Source organism: Phaethon aethereus (assembly GCF_964289735.1).
Source record: "Phaethon aethereus genome assembly, chromosome: 8".
Lineage (NCBI taxonomy): Eukaryota > Metazoa > Chordata > Aves > Phaethontiformes > Phaethontidae > Phaethon > Phaethon aethereus.
The window spans coordinates 5,751,402-5,775,910 of record NC_138584.1 but is presented as its reverse complement, the minus strand read 5'-3'; the positions used below and the strand labels follow the sequence as shown (position 1 = coordinate 5,775,910).

Below are 24,509 nucleotides of genomic sequence, written 5' to 3'. Positions count from 1 at the left end.
TGACAGATCAGAAAGCGCATGAAAAGACACCAGGAAGGAGGAAATGGAAACAAAGAGAAAAACACTGCCAAATAAAAAAAGTAAAATGAGAAACCAGCACTACATTTACTACCAAACACACCAAGGATGGCACTGAAAGTACAACAGATAAAGTCACAAGTCAACATAGTAAGACGACAGCATTTCAAAAGGAATAGGAGATATGAAAGCATAATAGGCTTAGCAAAGGTACACAAAAATGTCAAGAGATGAAAAACTGGGTTGCAAAAAGAGAAAAAGTGGTGAGAGAAGCACAATATAAAAAGGAAGAGAACAGAGAAAGACAGGAAGGAGAAAGCAACTGAATGAACTGTTGAAGAATCAGCACCAAGAGCAGCAAAAAGGAAGAAAAGCAACTGGTATATTGGTCCAATTGTAAAGTTTTTCAAGCACCCTCAGTATGATTTTTTTCTTAGTAGCACAACCTTGATAAGAAAAGGAAAGAGGAAACTCAGAAGTCATGGCACCAAAACAAGGAAACAGGAGGGGAAACTGAATCATACAGATTCAGAAGGCAGCGAATGTCAGCAAGAGATTGCCCACTGTTATTTTCACTAACATTTAGTGGTTATGCAAAAAAACACCAGTATGCATAGGGAACAGTATTCCTCAAGACTGTTTCTTATAAAAACACAAGGGATAGCAAATGAAAGCGATACCACAAAAGAAAGGATGAAACTTTGCTAAGAGTAGGGAAAGAAACAGAGCATTAATATTGACTTCTATGGGATATTCTTAAATGTTTAATCCCCAAAGTGGCTACACACTGGGTATACAGTGCCTGAGGCCAGCAATTCACAGTTTAAGCTACAATAAAGCAGCAGTGCCAATAAAAGAAGCCATCTTTTCTTTATACCTTGGTCTCCCTTGCCTTATTCAGGCAAAAAGTCAATGGGATTATGTGGTAAAGCAAAGCAGACCAGTAAAGTCTGAAAGTAGATTTTTTTTAATGCTTTTCACTTCATTAGTTTTAGTTATGTTGTACCATAAGCCACAACTTCTGTGCAAACAGAAGGAGAAAGAATGGAAGAATTGAGAAACAGCCGGATCCACCCCAGTCCTGTACTAGCTGCTGTCACCTACCATAACCTACAGTCGTTCCCCAAGAGCAAATGCTTGAAGCTGCTACTGCCTTTACCTCGAGGAGAGCGAGTGGGACTGGGGAAAAGGAGAACCATTCCCATCACCTTTTTCTTACCTGTGGAGGTATCACTGGAGCTCAAGGGCACCACGGGAGTCTATACACCCTGCTCCAGTGTGTCCCACTGCACCCACGCCTCGCACAGTGCAGACAATTGGACCACAGGGGAAATGGGCACAGAGACAAATAAAAAGTTTTAGGGATGTTTTTCCTGTTTATAAAGATATTTTAAGTTTCCATGTACAAATAATTGAAAGTTGATTTCTGAATTCCAAAGACCCTCTGGAGTCCCTGTCTGTGGGGGTCTGAAAAATCAGACCTATTTTTCTGAGCCAGTCCACTGAAAGTGATGGTATTTCTATTTAAAGATGCCAGAAACACTTTCCATGTCTCCTCAAATACCAGAGAATACAATTTATGATGATATGCTTGAGTCCAGAATAGAAATACCTTTACCTACTCTTTTTTCTGGAATCTGAGCATTTACCATATTGCATTATCCCATTTAAATGAGAGCTAAAAATATCCATAGCACATTGATCTAAGACTTTTTTTTTTTGTTATGTTTATGGGCTTTTAAAATGTTTTTTGTTACAAGAGTAACATACTTTTTTTTTTTCCCCCTCAACATATTTTGAGAAAACTTTGTCTCTCAAAGCTATTAGATGCAGGTGATTTCCTGACCTTCCTCAGGACTAAAGACAAGTTCCAGCACAACAAACAAATGCATGACACATATGTCAAAAAAGAGCCACATCTCCAGAATCTATAGCCGACTCTGCAGAATCAGACTGGTCCTCCCCACCCCTGCTTTCAAAGCTCATTTATATAAGCATCCTTCAAATGAAATGTATTTCAAGGGCAAAGGTTCTGAAAGGGAGTTAATATTCAAAATCCAAGTACAACTCCAACTGCACAATGCTTCATGGACACAAACTTCATTGTAACACCTCACCATATTATCTTGAGTCTGTAATCTCCACTTTGTTCCTCCAGTGAATTTTTCTTCTCGTGATTTTTAAGCGGTGCTGAGCTAAACAGTCAATGGTTCCAAACTATTCAGAGTGCCTTTATAGGAAGTTTTGCTAGTATTTAATCTGACTGGCTGCTAATACTATTCAATTTAGAAATATTTTACCGGTCCAAATTGCACTGCAGCCCAAGAGCAAGGCTGTTTGCAACCTTGCTCTCGGGGTGCAGTGCAATCTGCATCCATCATCATTACATACAATGACGATGGACACAATTACGTAAAGCTGATGCAAGAAAAAGCTGGAAGTAATAAACACTAACAATGCCCAAGGAGCTTGTGAATTTTAGCTGCTCTGAATGAGTTGCATTTTAGATAATACTCAGTGTTTCGTCTTGTAATGCAAGCAGTAAGTATACCAGAAGAACTCACACTCCAACCCTTATGATTTCAGAAAATAATAATTAGAACCAAAAAAAGCTTAAAAAGTAAAAGAAATATACCAATAAAATTTGATCTGTCATAAACCAGAAAAACATAAAAAAGCTTTTAGGGATATAAAGATAGTACAAAAAAATGAGCAATCAAGATACACCACACACTTGCAGACAGAAAAGCAGTAAAGAATTTCAACGCACATGTCACTACCTCTGACTGTTAACCAGGAAGACAACTGTCATCAACAGTCATACATCTATCGCATATCAGAAAATATAGTAGAAAAATAAGAATGTTTCATGATCTCTAAGATTAAATCACTGGCATCAGTCAACTACTAAATTTTCATCCAACTATAGTGAAGATTTTTCTATAAATGGAACATTACCGAATCTGATTCTCTCCAACTATATGTCGAAGATGGACATTTACAATGCCCTTCTGCCATGAGAAGACATGGCAACTAGCAAACATGTCCCTGCTTCATCACGGGTGATGAAAAAGAGACCTGGCACAAAAACATGGATCAGAGGTTTTACTGAAACTAAAATGCATTGAATGTCTCACTCTGCTGCATCACATGCTAGGAGGTACTCTGAGGAAATCCACTGAAAAGAATGTTGTGACAGCTAGCGTAACTTGATTCATTGTTCGTGAAGAAATCAGAGTACAAAGGCAGAGAGAATGCATCCATTTATTAAGGAGATGCACATGAGGGTTTGCCTATCCATTCAGAAGTTCTGTATTTTGTTTGACTCCAAAGAGTTTTGCATTTATGACAGAAAAAGAAAATAAGCGATACACCCTAGTTTCACAAAGAAACAAAATATTCCTGCATTTGTTTCCTTGGCCTTCAAAACAAAAGTTCACTCGTTCCATCTCCAGTTACTAGAAACTGCACATTAGAAGATTTCAATTCTCACAGCACATAACAAATCCATTCAGCAGAATATGCTCAAATTCTTCAGCAAGTCCCGTCTCATCTCACAAGGAATGCTCTACTGTGAGGGAGTTGTCTTAGAACTGACGGGCAATCTTCTCAGCCAAGTACAAGAACCAGACCTGCCAATTTTGAAAGTCTAAGACAACAGCTTTCAACTGCTCAACACCACCAAGGAAATACAAGCAGAGCAGCAACTTCATCTGCAGCTGTGTCAACTGCAGACTGATCACTATGTTCTTTCAAAGCGGAATAAAGTGCATGAAAACTTAAGGGAAAATGTTCCAAATGTCACTTTCTGAAGTTTGATGCCTTTGCTCTGAAATTGCATTCAGAAGTAGTGTCTGAAAAATGCCTCAATAACAACATGAGACATAAAAAACCAAAAAAAGCCCAAAAACTCACAAGCAGAACAGTGACCACCAGTGCTGTCTCTGATCTGGCATTACTGGCAAGACTGGTAGCAGGGCTCTGCTGGGAACACTTTTTCTTGAACTAGCTAAAAACAGCAATTAAAAAAATTCTCTTATTTAAATAATTCCATCCCATTAAATGCTTTAAGTGCCTAAATCCAGACATTTCTGTTTCAGTATGACAATTCCACCCAATATGTTTGCTAACAGCAAACATAACACATAATGTTAATGTGACTGGAAAATATCAGAGAAAAATGTAACTTTTTTAAACTTTTGTACCTTTTTGCCATGGATCAGACTTAGTGAGATATTCTGCCCTCAGTGAGGACTGTTCTTACGAAGCTAAAACACAGCCAGAATTTCTGTTAGCATGCCGTAAGTTTCAACTGACCTCGTATAATTGATTAGTTCATTTATTTGCTCCATTCTTTCTCCAGTATATTGACAAAGGTTTCAGACTTATGCATACAAGTAATTTTAATCTCAATCGAGTAGTCCATTAAAGTCTATTATATCATTAGCACAACGACACACATACATCTTCCAAGCACTTACATCTACAGATAAATTTTACACTCAGACATTCTGATCCTGCCACATGCTTAATATATTAACTGTATTGAGAAAGTCTTCTCTCTGCACTCAACTACCAAAACCCTTCTGTTATCATTATTGTACCACTAAACCTGTTCTCATATTCGTTTAAATAGCATTAATTATATTAGTTTAAGTACACCAGTAGCACAGCTCAAACAGCACTGTTGTACTGATAAAAAAAAAGTCACATTCCTGATGTAAATTTCTAAGGTAAAGGTGAGCAGATTTAGCAACTCAACAGTGACAGAGGAATGCATATATTCCTCCCTACCTTCCCCAGAAATCTTGCCACTCCTCCGTGCTAGATGCAGTGCTCATCTGACTGCATCACAAGCCAGTTCAACTCACTAACCCAGCAGAAAATTCTTCTCTTTTTCTTTTTTTTGTTGGGTTGGTCTTCTACGAGTTTATCAGACTGAATCAGGTTGCTGCACAGTCAATGCCAGAACTGGTGAAAGTTGGGAAAGAGAAGCAGGAGCAAAACATCATGCTCACTCACCTTACGTTGTCCAGCTTCACCTTACTGCCGTGGATACAGCAATATAAAATGGATCTAGCATTATGTGCACTAATGCTCCTGATTTCAAACACATTTCAAACTTTAAAGATGTTAATAGGACTACTGTGTCAACTGGGCATACTAAAGTCAATGAGACTAATCACATTAATGGCTTTCTGCACACCTGTATTTGATACAACACAACTTTCTAGCAGAAACAAACAGTATATCTGGTAGAGGGGTGCAAGGAGATGCAGAAAAATCATTATACCTGAGTCAACAAAACCTTTAGAGTAGAAGAAGTGGCAATTCCAAGATTAGACTCATACATTTAAGGGATGCTTTTACTCTTGTGGCACAAATAGCCAATGAAGTTCTTTCAAGACACAAAAGATAACGTCTACTTTGGGACTATTAGGTCTGTAAAGTCTTCCCAGCAGTACAGTGGCACTGCTATGCACCAGCTCAGCAGAACAAATTCATGCAAACAAAATATTTTATAGTTTTAAAATCATGTGGTTTTCAGTTACCCCCACACCTAGCCTAGGGAGTCTACCAGAAGATCTACATCAATCAGCAATGTAATTTCTGCAGTACCTTGGCCCCTTGTATAAATGTGTCATTACTACATAAATTAAGTTGCTCTGTTTAGTGGATGCAGCACACCTTTCTTGAAGGTAGCGTCACTCACAGAAACTGAAGCCCTCAACAGTTTACAGTGTTCGCGTGGCCACACCCTCAGTCGCATTTAATTATCCAAAGCATTACCTAATGAAACTGTTGTAGCAACCAGAACTATACGAAAGAGCGAGCAGCTCACGTAACAGCCTGTCCATGCAGACGGTCTGACAGAACATTTTGAGTTCACATGTGAAACAACGAACAAGTGCCCAACCTTCTACAGCTCCACACACGTTTGTCCCAGAAGTGCCATGCTTTTGGTGGCAGTATGCTCCTGAATGAGTGTTCAAGTCTGTATGCTCGGTAGCCTTGTGAAGTAGTTTAACATGATCAAAACACAGAATTAACCAGTCAAGTTGCAAGCTTTCAAGTGTAAGACCCTGGAGCGTTCATCTACACAATTAAGCTATTTGACACATAAACCTCTACATGCACATACGTACACACTGTGCCAGGAGACACTTGGTTGCTGAGATACAGCTTATATCCAAAGACAGAAAGAGATAAACTATTCCAGAAAAACTGCATTAACAGTAGGCATTATATGACAGAAAACTGCATCCACAGAAAAAAAGCCACAGTCATACCAGCATACAAACCTTTATGCCAACAACAAGCCCGAATGAATGGCATCGATGAAGTCAGAAAACGCTTGGGGCAGCTGTGACCCAGGATGTAAGAAGCACTTTCAGCGGACAGACACCGAGCGATGCCGGTCCTCCTCCCCCAGCCCGGCAAGCCCCACTCCAAGGGCGGGAAGCCCGCAGCACAGCCCCGACCACAGCGCACATTTAAACTTGAAAAACACCGTCACAAGCCTGACCCGGTACGGCGGGGAGGTTGCCGAGGGGAGCGGGGGGCGGCCGTGCTCCGCCAAGCCCCGGGAAGCCGCTCGGGAGGCGGACGGCGAGCCGGAGCCAGCACAGCTTCACCGAAAAACCCGGTTTCGGCGGTTTTCCCATACAAGGCGAAAGACGACAGTGAAACTAGAGCTCCACTATCCTCTCCCTTCCTCCGCTACCCCCTGATACAACAACCAGTAGAAAAAAACCTAAAACTAGAAGAAAAAGAGATTTAACGGAGAAGACGGGTAAAGCAGAGGACGCGGGAGCCCGGCAGCGGCAGAGGCCGAGCCAAGTGACAGCCGGCAGCACCGCCCGGCCGCCGGCACTCCGGGCCGCCACCGGGCCCGCCGAGCCCCCGCGAGTGGCCAAACGCGACCCCCGCCGCCGGCTCTGCCCCGGCCCATAGTGGGACGGCAGCCGCCAGCGGCACCGAGCCGAGCGCGGCCTGGGGCGGACGTGCTCCCGGCGCCTCCTCACCTGGTCGTGGCGGCGGCGATCGACGCCCGGCGCCCCGGGGGCAGGTCCCGGCACATACCGCAGAAGCAAAGAGAAGGGCGGCGTTGGCTGGCGGCGCCCCGAGTTCAGCTCCGCTGCCTGCCGGCAAGCAGCCCCCTCAGCGGCGCCAGCCCGCCGCCATTACCGGCCAACGATTGACACAGAGCAGCGGCGGCGGCGGCGCGGGGCAGGGCGGGAGCGACAGGCCACATCTCGCGAGAACCGGCCCGCCACGGACCTTCCCATTATGGCGGCGTCCCGCCGCTCTCCCTTCCCACCGCCCGCGCCTCCATCCCGATGGCGGCCATGTTGGGTGCGGCGCGGCCTCCCTGCCCTGCCCCACCGCCTCTGCGGGCCGCAGCCCATCAGCGGGGCGGCGCGGCGCCGTTCTCCCCCGGGGCGCCTCCGCGAGCAGCACGGTCGGCGGCCCCGCAGCCTGCCTACCTTGCTGAAGCCGAGGCCGGGCTTCAAGGCCAGGCGTGAGGTGAGGAGCGGAGCCCGGCGCGCCACGGCCCCGCCGCCGTGCTGCAGGTGCACCCCGGGCGGCGGGAAGGGCTGAGGGCGGCGCCGGCCGAACGCACCTTTCATGGTGCCCGAGAAGCCCACGCAACGGCGCGCCGGGCCCCGGGCGAGGCGGCCGCCGGCGGCTCCCGGTCTTGGGGCGGGGGCGGCCAGGCCTCCCGGCGGGCCTGCTGTCGCCCCACAGGCCGGGGAGGTTCGAGCCCTCAGGCTTCTCCGGGCGCCAGACCTTCCCTGAACCTCAGAAAAACGTCCTTTTCAAATATTTTCCTCAAAGCTCGTTTTGGTTTTGTTGTTGTTTTTTTTTTTTTTTTTCTCCTTCCCCCACGGTTTTGCAGGCTTGACTTGCCGGTTCAGTCCACATGCAAATCGTGTAAAAATAAAGAGCTGTGGCAGAGCTCTCTGTTTTGATGCAAGAACAGGACTTCGCAATGTTTATTAAACCACCGCTGCAGAGCCGTGCCAACGCTGATGCTGGCATTCCTGAAGCAGCTTCAGTCGAAACTAGGGCACCGCTTTTTAGTCATTTGTATTCATAGCTAAGTCATCGTTATAAAAATAATGTAATTTCTTTTTCAAAATGAAAGCGGCTCTGATTACAGTCTCCCAGTTGCTGAATTTAAGTTTAAATAAACAACATTTGCAAAACTTCAGAGATGATCGAGTACCATGAGCTTAATTTCACTTTTACCAGTCATCATAAGCCCGGAAGAGTTTGTTAGTATACTATCTTCTATTGCATAGATTCAACCCCAAAGATGCATTAAAACCACCCACGTTTCAAAAATAGGTCTAAGATGTTACCCAGCTGTAACAAAATTATTTCCACTGAAGAAGGAAAGTTATTAGAATAGCAAAAAAAGAAATTCTTCCTACAGTTATTTTGGGAATGTCTCCTTCAGGGCTTGTCTACAACTTCACCAGAGTCTGGTTTTCAGTCATTAGTATGATTGTTTGATTATAGATGCAAAATTTCTTGGGGGAGCACGGGGGCGGAGACGTACCTATCCCAACCACTAAAGGATCACTGAAACTACTTGAGCTTTTTTTTTTTTAAATCCTTAACCAAAAAGGATTAAACTTATATAGCCTCTCTTCTTGTGAATGGTCAACATTTTACATATAAATTATTCCAATATGAGAACACCTTACGAAAATACCCTCAACACTGAGAGACCATTACAGCTGTGAAGCTTAGGCAACACAGAACTTAATCATGCCACAATTACAGGATACCCATTTAACCTTAATTTTACATACACAAACTAATTACAGAGTATGTTTTCCAGCATAAGCATACCTCCTTTGAAACAAGAGGTAAGCTTGAGATGTCAGTGGCTAAACCTTTGAAAACAATTTTGTTTTGCCAGATGAGGGGAAAAAAAAAAACCGTGAACACCAGAAGACGAGCACAGCTCCAATGGGAAAAAGTGGTAAGTAGTGCCTAATTCCCTCCCAAGTCCTCAAAGAGCAAGCCTGCTCCTCCCAAATGCAGGAGAAGACATAATAATAATAATAATAATGACAATTTCAGTCAATGAAAACAGTATTACTAGAGTGTATGGGAGCCCTGACAGCAGACTAGGGCAAATAATTAAATTATTACATTCCCCGTCATCACCTCGTGTTTGCTTAAATTTACTGCTTAATATTGCTGGATTGGCAGCCTATTTAAATTATTCAGCACTTTTGTAACACACTACCTCTTTAATTATGATTTTAAACATAGTTTCTCTTCTGCTTGGAAGCAGTTAATCTAGTTTCACGCCTCTCCTTTTCATCTTCAGGCAAACAAGGCATCTCATTAGGATTTTCTCAAACATGAAAAAAATTTGTTTTCAGTCAAATAAAATTAGAAAAGCCATGTTTATCTACTGTTTTTGCTTCTACATGGCTTCTGTTTATATTCTGTATCTGTCAGTGGAACTTAATTGCAAAATTTTAGATTACTTTTTCAAAGATTCCTTACCAATGGGCATAAAGCTGTGACAGGCAATCATCACACAAACAGAGAAGAGGAAGAGAAAGACATTCTTATGGAAAGTGCAATCATCTTGTGAAGTTCTCTAAGATTATAAATAAAGAAACCATTTACCTGCGAACAGCCACAGCTCAGAAAAAAGGAAGAATTTTACACACTCCAGTTTGATGAGCTGCTCACTAAATTGCAAAGCAACAGATAACTGCAGCAAGCACTGTGAGCGGTGGATGCAGACAGTAACTTAAAAGAGCCACAATCTCATCTTACAGTCACTTGGTTATTGCAGCTTTAAGAGAGAGGTTTGGAAAGTTTTCCACTCGATACTACTCTTGCACACCCCTTCTAAAATTAGAAAGGGGCAGCTGGTTATTGCAGCCAAAAGGCTGGAGCCCCCCAGACTCCCTCCCCCCCTGCCTTGACTGACGTGGCTCCCAAGAGCCAGGGAGGAATTTGGGGAAGGGTGCTTCCACCTGTTGGACATGGAATGAGGTTGTCCAGGCATTCAATTATAAATCCAACTGTCAGGAGCTGACAATAAAACAGGACACAGGACAGCTGTGAGGACTAGAGGAACATGCTCCCCCCACCTTCTCCGTACTCGTACAGTTTTGCAGTTTGTCTTACAGCAGAAACAATGCATGAAAAATTGCATGATTTTGGCTTATAAAATAAAGGGATCGCTTCAGATTTGTTCTCATAGATTTCCAGCTGTGCTACAGGGTCTTGGCACAGAATCTGGCACGTTGTTCATACATCATTACACACCTCCGGAACCAGATTCTTTTTTCCTAAATACAGCATGCTGGTGATTGCACTACAGATGGTGCGTATTGCTACAATCTGCACAGCAAATACCTTAACATGGAGCTCACCTCACCTTTGTCACTCGGTTTGAGCTGCATCAATTATTAGTTCAACCCAAGTACATTTTTCAAAAAAAGCATATGAAAACCATGACTTTTTTTTTTTAATTTGTAGAAAATGAGCAAATGCTCTCACTGGTGTGAAAAAATTAGTCCTTTTAATGAACTTGCTTAGCATGCTCAAAACTTCACTGCTCAGCACAACACAACTCAGAGCAAGGTGTGAGAGACAAGGTAACAACAGACAGGGCTGTGCATTGTTTTAGGTCCCTTTTACAACATCCACTGCCGAAAGTAGTGTGTGTATTGCCATCCTCCAGGTGCACAAAAACAACAGCAGGACTAGCAGAAGAGGGGCCATACTCCATCTGGGCTGGCTACCTGAAAGGGGGCTCTTGCCAGCTGCAGGTGTCTGCTCACAACCAAAGGAGCAGTTTGTGACTGCATTTTCCAGGCCAATTTGCAGAGTGCTGGAAATTTTGTCTGCAAATTGGTGCATCCCCAAAGATTGTGTTCTGCCCAAAGTCTGCGTGCTGTAAGCTCACAGAACAGGAAACATCCCCTTCTCCGTCCCAAGGCCAGACCTCACGTCTTTGCTCTACGTAAGCACATTTTTGCTGTCACAGACTATTTAATTTGCTGAGCTGCTGACAGTTGGGGACAGTTCAACTTCAGAAGTGAGATTTCTCTAGAAGAAGCCGAAGTATTTTGCAGTTTGGAAAACATCAAATGGCCATGTTTGCTGCAGGCAATAAAATAATTATACAAGAAGGATAGTAATCGCCTGCCTGTGAGCAACACAGACAGACATTACTCTTCACCTCTGGCTGAGGAGTTACTTAACAAGATCTGCATTAAGTACCTGTGGGTACTTAATGAGAGCCTTTTAAGGACAAAGCCAAACAGCTACAAAAAGAACCTACTTCTTCAACAGCAGAATAGTCTTCTAATCACAAGACTTCCCCCTTCCTCCAGAACAGGCTACTGTGTAGAGCATCTTGCTTTTGATTTATTTTTCCAGACTAAGCAGCACACCGTGTATTTGGAAATACACCTCACTTTCCCTACAGTTAACAAAAAAAAAGGTGATTCTCCTTGTTTGGCACAACACTAAAATGGAACATTAAGTCTTGAGTTTCCAGGCGCCTTCCTATTTGTCTTGAAGTAAAGGGACATAGCTCTTTAATACCCCATAATCTTAGGGGGACAGTTTTAGAAACAGAAAATAACCTGGATTACGTATGTTTTATAAGAGCGTATAATCTCCTGCCTTCATGTCATAACTGAGTCTTTTTTGTGGTTGACAATTCTGCTAGGTATATACTTTTTTTTTTCCCCTAAGCTAGTTTTTAGTAAGATCTGTCCCTCCAGTCAGTTCACAATGCACTAGTTTGCCACAGCAGAGGTACAGGAACAGGCAGCTAGGAGTGGAACAAGAATGAAGTCATCCCTTTTGTCAGCTGCTGACTCTCGTATCAGACTAATGAAACAAGTGAACCATATCTTATCATTAGTGCCAGCTGAAATCAGAACTGAGGAATAGTACAAGAACACCAAGTAAAAGAAAATTCAGAGCTATTACAATTTCCTGAAATGTCCCGAGAGAAAAGACATGATATTACCCAATACATGCACCTGCATCCCCATCCACTCAAGTTTCCTAGAAGTTCTAAATTTTGCAAAAGGTTGTATTTTAGGTGGCTGTATTTAGTCAAAGGTAAAAGGAACAACCTTAAGCATATAAAAAAAAAAGTCTGACCACTTAAAATTCAATGGGCAAATCTTAAAATGGCTTATAAAACAAATTTATTTTTAATGATTAAAATAGTTTACATAATATACAAACTGATATGCTACCAGGACACACTCTGAAATCTCACAGTTGTTTTTTTTTAAAAAAATTTGTCCAGTGAAATGTAAATGCCATCTTTTCCTTCCTGAGCTATTCTTAAAAATCCAGAACAGCAGCACTTCCATGTCTTTTTACTGTTCATATTTCTTCCCCATTAAAATAAAAAGCACTATACATTGCTGGCTTTCAGTAGTTAGAACAAATTCACCTCTGGTTTATGTGACCACAGCTCTGCGTCTCTCAAACTGTGTTCTTTTATACGCTTAAGGTGATTTTGGCCCGTTCCACGTAACACCCCAAACCTTTGCTTGCACGAAGAAGCCAGAAGCTCCAGTAAGTCAAGAGACTTTCCTGGCTAAGGACTTTCTGCAACAGGACAGCTCAAGGGGCTTGTGAGCAAAGGATGGGTCCGAGAGCCCCTCATCTCTCAGCTGTTAGAGGAAAATGTCCTATTAATTTTTGAGCAGTCTTCACACATTCCTTCACACTCAATAAAACCAAATGCACATGGACCAATAGTTCAAAAGCATACACCAACAGCAATGAAATGGAAGTGCTGCAATTCTCTCTTTTTTTTTTTTTTTAAACACAAAATACAATAGAAACAAGTACATGTTTTTAGTCTGGTGTGAGGGATTCTCAGCATGAGGCACTCTAAAAAAATGTATTTTAAAAACATGCATTGCAAATCTGTTCTTTGCTAGAAGCTTATACAGCAAGCAGCAGGTTATATGCAGACACACGAAGAAAGGTTATTTTTCTAGGATACCAAGTAGCACAAATAAATAAATTCTCTTGATGCAAAAATAATTATCTTACTAAAATGAGAAATAACCTACATCTTCCTAAACTTTTGTTTGGAAAGGAGATGCAATAGGTCTTTAGTACACATACGACTGACATTTTATCGTTTCCTCCCAAATTTTAAGACTTGCAGAACTTTGACAAAGAGGAGAGAATTCCTGGAAGCAGCGAGGCAAAGAGGTGCTGAGGGATTATTTAACTGACGTCAGTACTACTAACATTAAGCAATCCTTCATACCTCAACTTTTCTCACTTTGCAGAGCTGTTTAGGGCAGGTTCACTGAAGGAAGAAATGCTTGCTGAAAGGTTCTTTACAAGTCACAAATCGTTCAAGCAATTTTGCCATTTCTAGAAGTTGCCAGAGATCGCTGACATCTATGTTGTGGTCAGATGAATCAAGAAAAAAAACTTGTGCTTAGACTCACATCACTCACTCATCATCATTTTCAGGTTTTGGGGTTTTTTGGGGTTTTTTTTACATCAGAAGAAAATTAAGCAATTCTGGCAAATGAAGGCGATGGTTTTGGATCCTATTACCTTGTCAAACATGACACCAGCTTTATGCACCACCAGAAAAGGATCCTCACAGCAAAGCTCATAGTACACCAAGACAGCTTCAGACGCAGATGAGTGGTTCGGCACTAGTGGACACTTCCTTCTAGCTCCAGGACACCAAGCCTGAATAAGTCACTGAAGACAACTTACCAACAACCAGCAAGTTCCTTGCTTACGTTCTGCAGTTGATTTAGAGAAGTCAGAGTTACTTTAGCAGAAACAACGCTACCAGTTGGTAGAATTTGTTTGCACAGAAAGGACTGTATGCTGTCTGAGCTCAGCAGCTGCAGTAAGTTCTTCCCCGTTCAGCCATCGCAACATACATTTTCTGTCTTCCTCCTTTCCCAAGTACTCTCCAGTAACTTTTAAGTGCATCCCTCCACAGGGAGGCCCTTTTCAGGCCAAACAGGCAACACAAGATGAGATATACGGCTCCACAGTCCACTCAGCTTATCTGTGTCCATGCTATTATAAGAACTAGGAACATCTGAACTGGTAAACTTCACCCAGAGGAAATCTCGGACTTTCTCCTCAACTTCTTGCAAGGTGAGGCTCTTTCTCAGTGACTGCTCATCCAGGAGAACTGTCAGCAGGAGAGCCACATCCTTAAATGCTGCATTTTCATGGTCACAGTACTTGTAAAAGATTAAAGTGGAGCCTGCAGGCAGTAACTCAAATCGATGCACCACTGCTACCTTCTTACCTTCTCTGAACCCAGAGCTGAGCTCGTTATCTACCTCCAGCTTGACAATGTCACTATCCAATATGGCTTTGTCTGCCCCATTAATTTTGATTGTAGTAGCATTCTGGGAGAAGGCAAAAGCATCGGCAATCTCGTTACTTAGGCACTTCAGTGCCTTCTCAGCTTCCCGGCCAGCTGTCAACAGTAGGATGGCCGGCTCCAAATGCAGGTGGGAAGCATTAAGGTGTTTCTCAAGGAACACGTGTGTTCTTTTCCACAGATTGGGGTCCTGACTTTGGTAAGTATTTTTTAGTTTCTTCATCCGAGCCCGAAACGCTTGCAGAATTTGAGTATCTCTACTTGACAAAGTTGCATCTAGAAGACTTGGCATTCTACTCAACAGGACATAAAGCAATGGGACACTAATTAACAGAACCAGTAACAAAGTCCATCTCTTGTGAAATCCACTCTGCGATTCACCATCATCTATAAAAAGGAGGAGCAAACAGGAAGAGAACAATGTTTTAAAAGGAATCAGAGGTCAACAAGTGAAAGGAACATAAAAGGAGACAGTAGAATTCAACGTACTTATCCCACTCTCAAGCTACTGGTACAGTAGTTTAAAAGCATAAAGATGTTCTCGTTAAAAAAGCCCAACACAACTTTGAACTTCTTTAGCTTTAACTTAGTGAAGTGACAGCATTAAAAAAAGTTCATTTTCACACATTTCCAGATTGACTAAGAAATTGGACATTCTTCTGAAAGTTTATCAGTACTCCATTCTATTTAATCAAATCCAAACTAAGAGCTTAAAATGGTTCTGAAAAAGGTCAAGCTTTTTCTTACATTTAAGCTCTGCGGACAAAGCCCTGTACAAAACTTGGCATCACCAGAATGGTTTCTGTGGTGCTATTTATCCTCCCTACCCTCATAAAGACAAAAATGGTTTCTGCAGCAGTATTTGCATCTCAAACATTGGTGATCAACACTATCAGAAAGTATTTGTGGTTCCTTGGATCACTCAGCTTCACAAAGAGTACACACAGCAAACAGTGCATAGGAAGCATATAGAATATCAGGTATTTTGATTTGGTTTTCTATTTGAACAGTTGAATTAACACTTGTTTGACCTACTACAAGCTAAGTCTCGATTCCGTTCCCAGTAAAATTAGTGACAAAATACACAAACGTCCCTGAAAACTGTATACCTTATGCTACCTTTTCATATCCTAACTTTTATCAGGACAGCTACACAACTGTTAAATAAGAACACCACTAGGCCTGACTAGCTTAATCTTGCAGCAAATCTCGTAAACACTACGGAGGGAAAACCTTAAATTCAGGTGGAAATGTTACCTATTATACAAGACTTTTCCTTCCTCAGTGCTGAAAACACATGGCCTAGCAACCAAGTCATCTGTTCTGGCAAGGACCCTCAGTTTAACACCAGCTATCAGGAAATATAATACTTGGACAGGCATGAAAATGGTTAAATGTAACACACACATGAAATAGAAGTGAAAGCAGAAGTCTTACTTTTGGCCCGAGGCTGTGACTGCTTCCCTATACTGGACTGATCTCGAAATGCTCTTCTGCCTGATAAAAGAGATTAAGAAAAGAACATGAGAAAAATACTAAGACAACAATTATAACCAATCTTCCAGCAGGGGATTTGGCAGGGAGTTGAAATCACCAAACTGCAGTATTTTCATTGAAAAGTTGTTCTTAGTTATGCTTTTACATACAAAATTCTAGAAAGCTTACAGGAGGCTTAACAAAGCACCCTGGCAAAACACGTTGTCAAAGCGAATGCAGTCCTGCTAAGTAGGAGCAAAGGCAAGACTGTGACCTCATCCCGGGTAGGGCTGTGTAGCATGGGGCCTTCTGTTCTCTCCTGCATCATTCACCTTCCTGTGCTCAGGCAAGGCTAGCTTTGAACGAGGAAAATGACATGTTCACGGCCATTACTAGCCGGAGTCATCCCATTCAACTGGCAGACTAACTCTCCACCTACACTCTTTGCCAAGTGTCAGTTCTTAAGCCACCTTGACAGTCTTGCATAAAAAGCACAAGTCCCCAACCTATCACACATCACCCATGAAGAGTTTTAACTCTTGAAAAGTTACACAAATAAAAAGGAGGCATTTCAAGTACAAGGTGACAAAATGGCAGATTTAACAACCGGTTATTTTCTGCACAAGGATCCCATGTCCTGATTAAGTTTCCTGATTTTGCTCAAGAATTTGAGGGACAAAAAAATGGAAGCTCAGTTAACACACATATTAGAAAAAGATCATCATGCAAGATACATGTAGCAAAAACAAAGTGGTATGTTAAAGGCATAGTATCTCCTCCATCTAGCTTGGGTCAGAGGCCTTCTTCATCAGCAGTCAGTTTCTTGGGATGAATTGTGCTTTTAAAGCAAAATGCAAGCTTTCAACTTCAAAATATACTTTTGGTCTATTTATTTAAGTGGGTTCAGACAGCAAAGTACAAGAGACATTATCCATAAGAGAGTGTTATGAACAACTTTCCCAAGAGACCAGTATGAATATATACAGTGCAATTATTGGTCAGCATGTTTCTACGTTTAGTCAGTTAATTAAAAAGACATGAGAATTTCTGGCTCCTTGTGAACTACAGCAACTGGTTCAAAGCTGAAGGCACTTGAATAATATATAGCCAAATCAGGATACTGTCAATGGCACTATTGAGAATAAATTGAACAAACATGCCCTGCAGTAGTTATTTCAAGAACACTAAAATAAATTCTATAACCTTGTTTCTGTACGAATGTGATCACAAAAGGTGCTAAAAGCAGCTCTGGTTTAAGCCGGAGCTTAACTGGCTTAATGAGCTACTCTGTTGTGTAATTTCAACCCCCTGCCCGGATAGGACACAGACATGGAGCTTGTAACTGGCTAAGGTTATATAAATCTTCTAATAGTTAACAGATCAAAATCACCTCAATTCTGTAATATTTTACAATGTTGCCCTGTTTGCAGAGACTAGCTTTCACATTTAGGAGACAGCTGTGATTCATACCCTAAAAGAAAAAAATATTTCAATAAACAGACTAAAACCAGACCCTATCCTACCTAAGGATCTTGCCTTATTTACAACACAATTAGCACAAAGGCCAAGCAAATTATTTGTCTTGCCTAACTCAAAAGATGTTAACTTCTGCAGACACCTTAGAGCTTTCAGAGTTTTAAGTGATTTTTCCAACGTTCTTCATCCAACACACAACAGGTCACTCCTGCAGCACCTACTACCTTTGGCACAGAAAAGCACCGGACTAGCGAGAACTCCCTGCATCAATTCGTTTTTCAAAGGCATTTCACAGATGCGCAGCTACCACAAGACAACGGTCTCTTCTGGAAGGCACTGTGGTTTTCAAAAAAATACCCCAAACAACCCCGCCCAGATTCTCCAGATTGAAGTCTGATACAAGACTTCGTTTATCTTTACCTGTTCAGGATAGAAACAAGCACCAAGACATTATGAACAGGCTACTAAGAATTCAGAACTTTCCCCCCGCCCCTCTCAAGTACTCTTCCAAGAGGAAAAAACCAAAACAACAAATCCACAAACAATCAAATATAAAAATCTGAAACACAAGGAATTGGTCATTAGATGAACAGACTGCAGTTTGCCAACAAAGAAAAATACTGCTCCTCTCCAGGAATATAGCGCAACAAATTCAATCATAGCGAGCCACCATTACTCAGGAAAGGCTAGAAGGGAAGGCGATGTGTACAAACTAATCTAACATTCCCTGCTACCAAAAGGGTTTGTTCCCTTCGTCAACTCACCCCCACAACACCACTAGTCCATGCTCTGCACTTACTGATCATCCCATGAGTCAACTCCATTTCCTAACCTAGCTCAAAAATTTGAAAAAATTAAAAAAAATAAGTGGTTCATTTTCTGTGGCCAGCGACTTGAATAACCTCATAGAAGGGCTCTGGCTCATGCTGCCTTCTCCTGCTTCCATTTGGATCTGCCTCCTGGGTCCCTTCCCAGACAGAGTGTCCCAGGGCACAAGAAAAACCATAAGCACAGGAAAAGAATGCTGTACTTTTTGCTTAATTACAGGGAAAGTCTAGGTATCTATTTTTCAACTTACTCTGTGATGTAGTTGAACAGTGCTCTTTATTTTTCTCAAGGAAGTCAGCCTTTCTTTCTGAAACCAAAGCACAAATGAAAGAACTTCGTTATCACATCAGAGGTCAGAATAAGACAGACAAGCCATACATGCTTTTAGTGCTTTCTATGAAATCTTCAAAGGTTATTAGGGAAGGAGTATATGCTGTACTGCCAAACCAAGCCTGCACCATATGACAGCCTCTTGGACCCCTCCATAGATGGAGAAAGCTACTATTATCTAACAGAAATGGCTCAATTTGGCCCTTCACCCTGCTTTTCTCAATATGACACAAAATTATCCTTCTTATTTTTTCTTTAAACAAGTAACAATACAATAATCATAAAATGCAAAGGATGGGAAATTAGCAGCATTAATTGATTGCTAATGGAAGGTACCAGATTTGTAATTTCTGAAACTATTCAGGAGGAGGGAAAACCAAAAATAATCAGCATAAAGCTGCCATCTTAACAACACAGCTATCAGCCCTGGGAGCCTCCAGCAAACATGGGCATTTTCTCAGCTACTTGAGCAAAATGCCCACATGAGCTCCTGGGAAACAGCAGGCTGACGTAGATGTGTTCTTGTGCACCTCTCAGTTCGTGGCTGTATTTTGTCAGTCTGCACTCACAGTTGCTTTCAGTGCTCTCCCATGAACACTGTGTGATTAGGACTGTTACTGACCAAATGAATGCAAGCCACTACCTCACACTCTGACCAGTTACCAGCTCTCCTGAAAACCTCCCTTACATAGTGTATCTATTTGGATGCATTCAAACCACCTGTAGTAACATAACTACTTTCTGCTGGGCTAAAAAGTACCCCATATTTTCTTCCTCATTGTATTTCCCTATTGCTTCTGTAACACACATCGAGAAAAATCTCTGAGCAATGAACAGAAAAAGTGCTCCCTCACTTTGAAGTCAGTTGGAACAGTCAGCTTCCCCCTGCTGAAGTCAAAAGTAACTCATCTTTTTCAAAAAAGAATAGTTTTGTTTTGCTTTGCCTGAGGCAATTAAAGATCCACTGAAGCACGTATGATATTACTCATCTTTTTGTTTTGCTTTTCAAAAACAGACAGCTATGTATTTATCAAAGTTTAAAACTGCGCTTTCGTGAACTTAAGGTTTTACACCCAAGCAGATGACTGTCAAACTACAATCAGTTTTCATTTGACTCATGGGCAGCACTACACCCTGAAAAAAATGTTCTTTTTTTTTTTTTTAAACTTCTTCATTCATTCAGATTTCAACTCAACAACTCCCCCTTTTGTAATAGAACTGAAAGAATGTCATTTCAGCACATTTAAGCAGTTGTTTGTTATGACACAGAAAAGGTACTGATACAACTAGTGTTGTTACCTTTTAACGGTGTGTAAATGTTTGGTTGATGCCCTGCTGGTTTCTCGGGTTCGTTACTGTGGTAAGCCTTTGCTTTTTCCTTTATTGGAGTCTCTTGACTAAAGTAAGTTGGAGAACTGCCTATCAGGACAAAAAAAAAAGGAAAAAGAAAATGGATTGGTATAGGTACAGTATCATTTGTGCTTGTAACATCACAAAACTGAAGGACCAAGACACAGTTTCAGAACATACATGATCTAAATCAGCGATTTTCAAGTTGTGATCTCCCAAGAGTTACTTTCCTAAAATGTAATCAAAAGCAACCAAGATTTGAAAAGCTTATGGTAAATTTGAGTTCACTACAAAATGCAGCTGTGTACACCACCACACACATTATTTTTAGGAGTCCTTGGCTTAAACACACTTAAAAAACAAACCAACAAGACATCCAAGACACCAAATGCTAAGAGCCAAGAAATGCCTTACACTAAAGGGATTCTGTTTAAAGTAGTAAATACACAAGCGTGGGAGTAAACAGAATTTTTCCCACAGCTTTGGGCACACAATTTAAAAATAATAATTGTGCTGTCTTCCATAGCATTAAGCAGAGGGGGAAAGAGAGAGAAGCAAATATAGAACATAAGTCCCCTTTTTATGTAGTCCAACCCATCCTTTAGTTGGGTCTCTTTCCCTCTCTCCTTAACCATAAAGGCAATCTAGGGCACCTGTGCTCCTAACTTAATCCTCTCAGGTAGCTGGGAAGAATCTGAATCAACACCTCTAGGTTGTTTGCCAAATTACACAGCCATTCAGATGCCAAAACCCAACTTAGTTAAGAAAGAATAAAGCCCTGTAAGATGACAGGAGTCACAGAGCAAAGGTCAGGGCTGAAAAGCCAGTCAAAAGCAGAACACAAAGAGAAGAGGTCTGAAAGGATAAAGTACAGCCACATGGTTGCCCAGATTCAAGGAGAGGAAAAAAAAAAGTTCAGGTATGGAAGGAAAGCTGTAGTACAGCTGTGGAACAGAGCCCATGACACAGCAATTGAGCAGAAGGGCATAAGCAGAGGAAACAGCAAAGGGAAGAATACAATTGGTAAAACTTTTTCTCTGTAACATTCATGCTGGGCCCTTTTATTCTCTTCACAGTACTGGGTTCTCTCGGGGTTTAACGTGTTTCTATAGCTCTTTTACTATGGGCATGAGGGCAACGCACAGCTTGCCACACAGTGTTTATTAATTTTACTTCAAGAAAAGAAAAAATAGCCTTTATCTAGTATGTTCTGGCACCTTTAGCATGCCAGTGGATGTAAAGCATAGGGAGGAAAAAGAAAAAACAAACAAACCAAAAAATACAAACAAGGGAGAAAACTATAAGTTTTAAACTAAGATACTAAGTCACAGGTACAACAGTAAAGTATTTGCACATAGCGAATGGGATACTGTATTTTCAAAATTGTCTTAAAAAGCTGTTAAGTGATTGATTTCCCACCAAGCTAAGAATGAAGATACTCACTAAATTACTTGATCTTCAGGAATGCCAAACAACATAGCTGTAGTATTTCACTACGCATTGAGGTTTTCAAGAAAAATCTCACTAGTAGTGGTGGCTAGTAATCACTAAAGAGAGTAACCTCTAAAGAGGGCTACTCATGCAGTACATACTTTTTAACTCCTCTCCCCTTCTTTGCATCAATCAGTACTCTATGTCTCTCAAAGCATTCTTAAAAGTTTTTGTAAGAAGGAAAGATGGCAACATATACAACTTCATTTCTCACACGAAGACAGCTCGTAAATCAGCACCTTCTGTAACAGCGGGCATTGCCACCAAGAAGAGTATTAGTGCAAGCAAACAGCACACATGGCATCCCCTCCAGAGAAAAGTAAACTCCCCCTTCATGAAGTTTAACTTTCCTAGAAGTCCAGACATGCCTGTTCTTTCCTTACAAGGTCTTAAGCCTCCTCCCCAAAGGATTATTCCCGCCTCCCAGGCAGTTAGTGAGGATTTTCCAATGCAGCTTTAAATCTGCTAGCTAGCCAGCCACCTTCTGCACAGTCACCAGCTAAGAGCGTGCTATTTTCTTACCCATTTCATACGCCAGTTTAATCAAAGTGCTTAAGACATCTGCGAGCTCATAAACTACAGGTTTATAAACCAAAATACAAAGCCACTATTTTAACATAGCGGAACGTGTTTCTTTTAAGCCTGGTACATATCTATTCCAGTGGGTTCAGTCTTTGTCAACACAGAGATAAGCCTGCGACACATTTGCTGCAGCATTCCACAGCAACTATAGACAGCACAAACTCGAGTACCAAAAACACCTAGCACTGGCCTTTAACTTGTACACTGTAGCTGCATATTTTAAGACAACTTCAATGGAGATTGCTAGCATATCTCTTTAGCTCATTGATCTAGAAGGTGCCTGATTCGAGGCAGGGTTTGTAGGGTCTTAAAGCTTTTTAGCTCTAGAAGCAAGTTTCCTAATCTATATTTAAAAATCTCTACACAGAAGCCAGAAACCAGTTTCTCAAGTTGTGGTTTTGCTTCCATTCTGCTCTGAGGGAAACATGACAATTACGTCCTTATAAAAATCCTCCCTGCTTGTCCCACTGCCTCACAGACCCTGTGTTCCCCCTGGTCTGCCCTGAACTTTGCAGGGAAAAAACACCCAATACCATATAGCTACAGGTGGGAGGACTGTGAGGGGGGAAATTACTCCTTCGCTCCTATATAAAGCATTAGGGTCTCTCAACATCTTACTTTTATGCCTGTTGTGACTATAATCAAATACTCTGTTAAGACCTCGGGGACATGGGGGGAAATCTCTCCCCCAACCTCATTTTTAGACACATCTACATTAAAAAAAACCAACCAACACTCAGCTGTACCTCCTAAAGCAGCCCAGCCACATTTAAAATACTAAGCATGTTAGCACCCTGTTAGCCATCACTGGGGACAAACAGGTTCCCATGGCTTTTTTCACAGATAAACCTTGGTACTTTCCCAAAGAAACACTCATAACCTTTCTCCTCCTCTCTCAAGATAAGGTTTTTCCACATCTCCTGGAAATTCTGCTTCTGAAGCATAATATTGGCAGCCTTTTTCAAGGGCAATGCCACACAATTAGGGCAATGCCACATAATTAGAGCCATGCAATGCAGCTGTAACAAGAGCTGGGTGACAGCCCTGTCACAAGAATACAGATGGGAATGGAGAATAGTCTCAGGCTAGCCCACCTCATCCGTCTGAGAACTGCCACACACTAATAATGTATATAGTCCAACTCAAAACAGCCCAACAGACTAAAGGGGAAGGAAATACAGACAATGTTTGCAGTTTTTCTGATGGCTAAAGCCACGTGACTATATTACACAAAGTTCGCATCTCTCAAGTTTTGAGAGGAATACAGTTTTCACCAACTAAAGAAACAAGAAGGTGCCACACAGAGCCACCACAACAGCATCCAAGAGCACGTAACAACGTATGCATGGTCCTTCAGAGAAAGGACAGGCAAGCCCCAACCGTGCACGTCCTGACAAGCAATGCTGCTGACTGCACAGAGCAGAGTCTTACAGCGACCTATTTTCGCAGCTCAAGATACTTTATTTAAATTCAGCCTTTTAAAAACCAAACAGTATTAGGGAAATCAGTTCTTTCCCATTTTAATACCCTGACAAAATGCTATTCCAGGTGACATGCTAGGTAAAACAGTTACCTAAGGGCTTCAGCGTGCTTTCAGAAGGCAGAGGAGCGCTCCCCGTCTCTGCGTGGTACAAAAACGGCAGCGGGATTTCCTCACCTGTACGCCAGAACCGCGGCACAACCTGCCAAGGAGCTAAACCCCAATAAACTCCATTTCCTCAGGCCTTGTGCGTTTCAGAGCCTTCGCAAGTGGCGCGCGCAGTAAAGCCCTCCGAGTCAAACCCACCTGCCGACCTGCATGCTTTTATAGGGGGTCGAGTCAAGGAGTCTGGGTTCCCAAAGCGACGTTCATCTCCTGAAACGAGAAAGAGGTGAAGGGCGCGGCGAGGCCCGGCGGATCACTTCAAGCCCACCAGACCCCGGCTCGGCAGTCTTCCAGGAGCACCAAACACCACTTCCAGACGCACTGGGACACCCCGGTGCTTCCAGCGGCTCTGTCCCGGAGGGCACACACACACCCCCCGCCCCGGGGCTGCCCCTGCCTCCCGGCCCCGCAGGCCGGGCGGCCGCGGGGAAGGAGAGGGCGAGCCCGCCCGCCCGCCTCATTTCGCGCCGCCCCCCCGCGCCCTCAGACGCGGGATCCACCGCGGGGCGCTGCGCGCGCCCGCCCGCCCCGCTCACCCTCCAGCTCCCCTCCGGGGCCGGGCTCGGCTTCCGCCTCGGCCTCCTCCACCTGCGCCGCCAACCGGGGGCTCTTCCGCCTGCGCTTCAGCTCGGTGGCGTCCGGCGGAGCCTGCCCGTCGCTCCCTCCCACCATCCTGCCCGCTGCCGCCCCGCGCCGCCGTCGTCGCCGCCGCCCCCTGCCCCGGCCACCCGCTGCCGCCGCCTCTCCGCTCCGCGCGGGACTAAAGCTGCCGCCTTCCCGCGGCGGGGGCGGCTCCGCGAACCTCACTTCCCGCCGGCCCCGCCGCGAGGCGGGCTCAGCGCCCGGCGCTTCCGCCGCCTCCTGCGCGCGGAGGGGGCGCCGCGGCGTCACGTGGTACAGCGGCAGGCCCGCCAT

At 42.9% G+C, this 24,509-nt stretch overlaps 1 protein-coding gene across 1 annotated transcript; it reads right to left on the bottom strand.

Moving 5' to 3' along the window:
• Positions 1 to 14,000: 14,000 nt before the first annotated feature.
• LOC309407401 (uncharacterized protein) lies at positions 14,001 to 24,509 on the bottom strand (the record flags this gene model as incomplete). Its single annotated transcript, XM_082002920.1, has 6 exons — positions 14,001 to 14,803; positions 15,854 to 15,913; positions 18,447 to 18,503; positions 19,826 to 19,945; positions 23,736 to 23,804; positions 24,131 to 24,509. The coding sequence occupies 6 exons, from the start codon at positions 24,507 to 24,509 to the stop codon at positions 14,001 to 14,003; spliced, it is 1,488 nt and encodes a 495-aa protein (XP_081859046.1).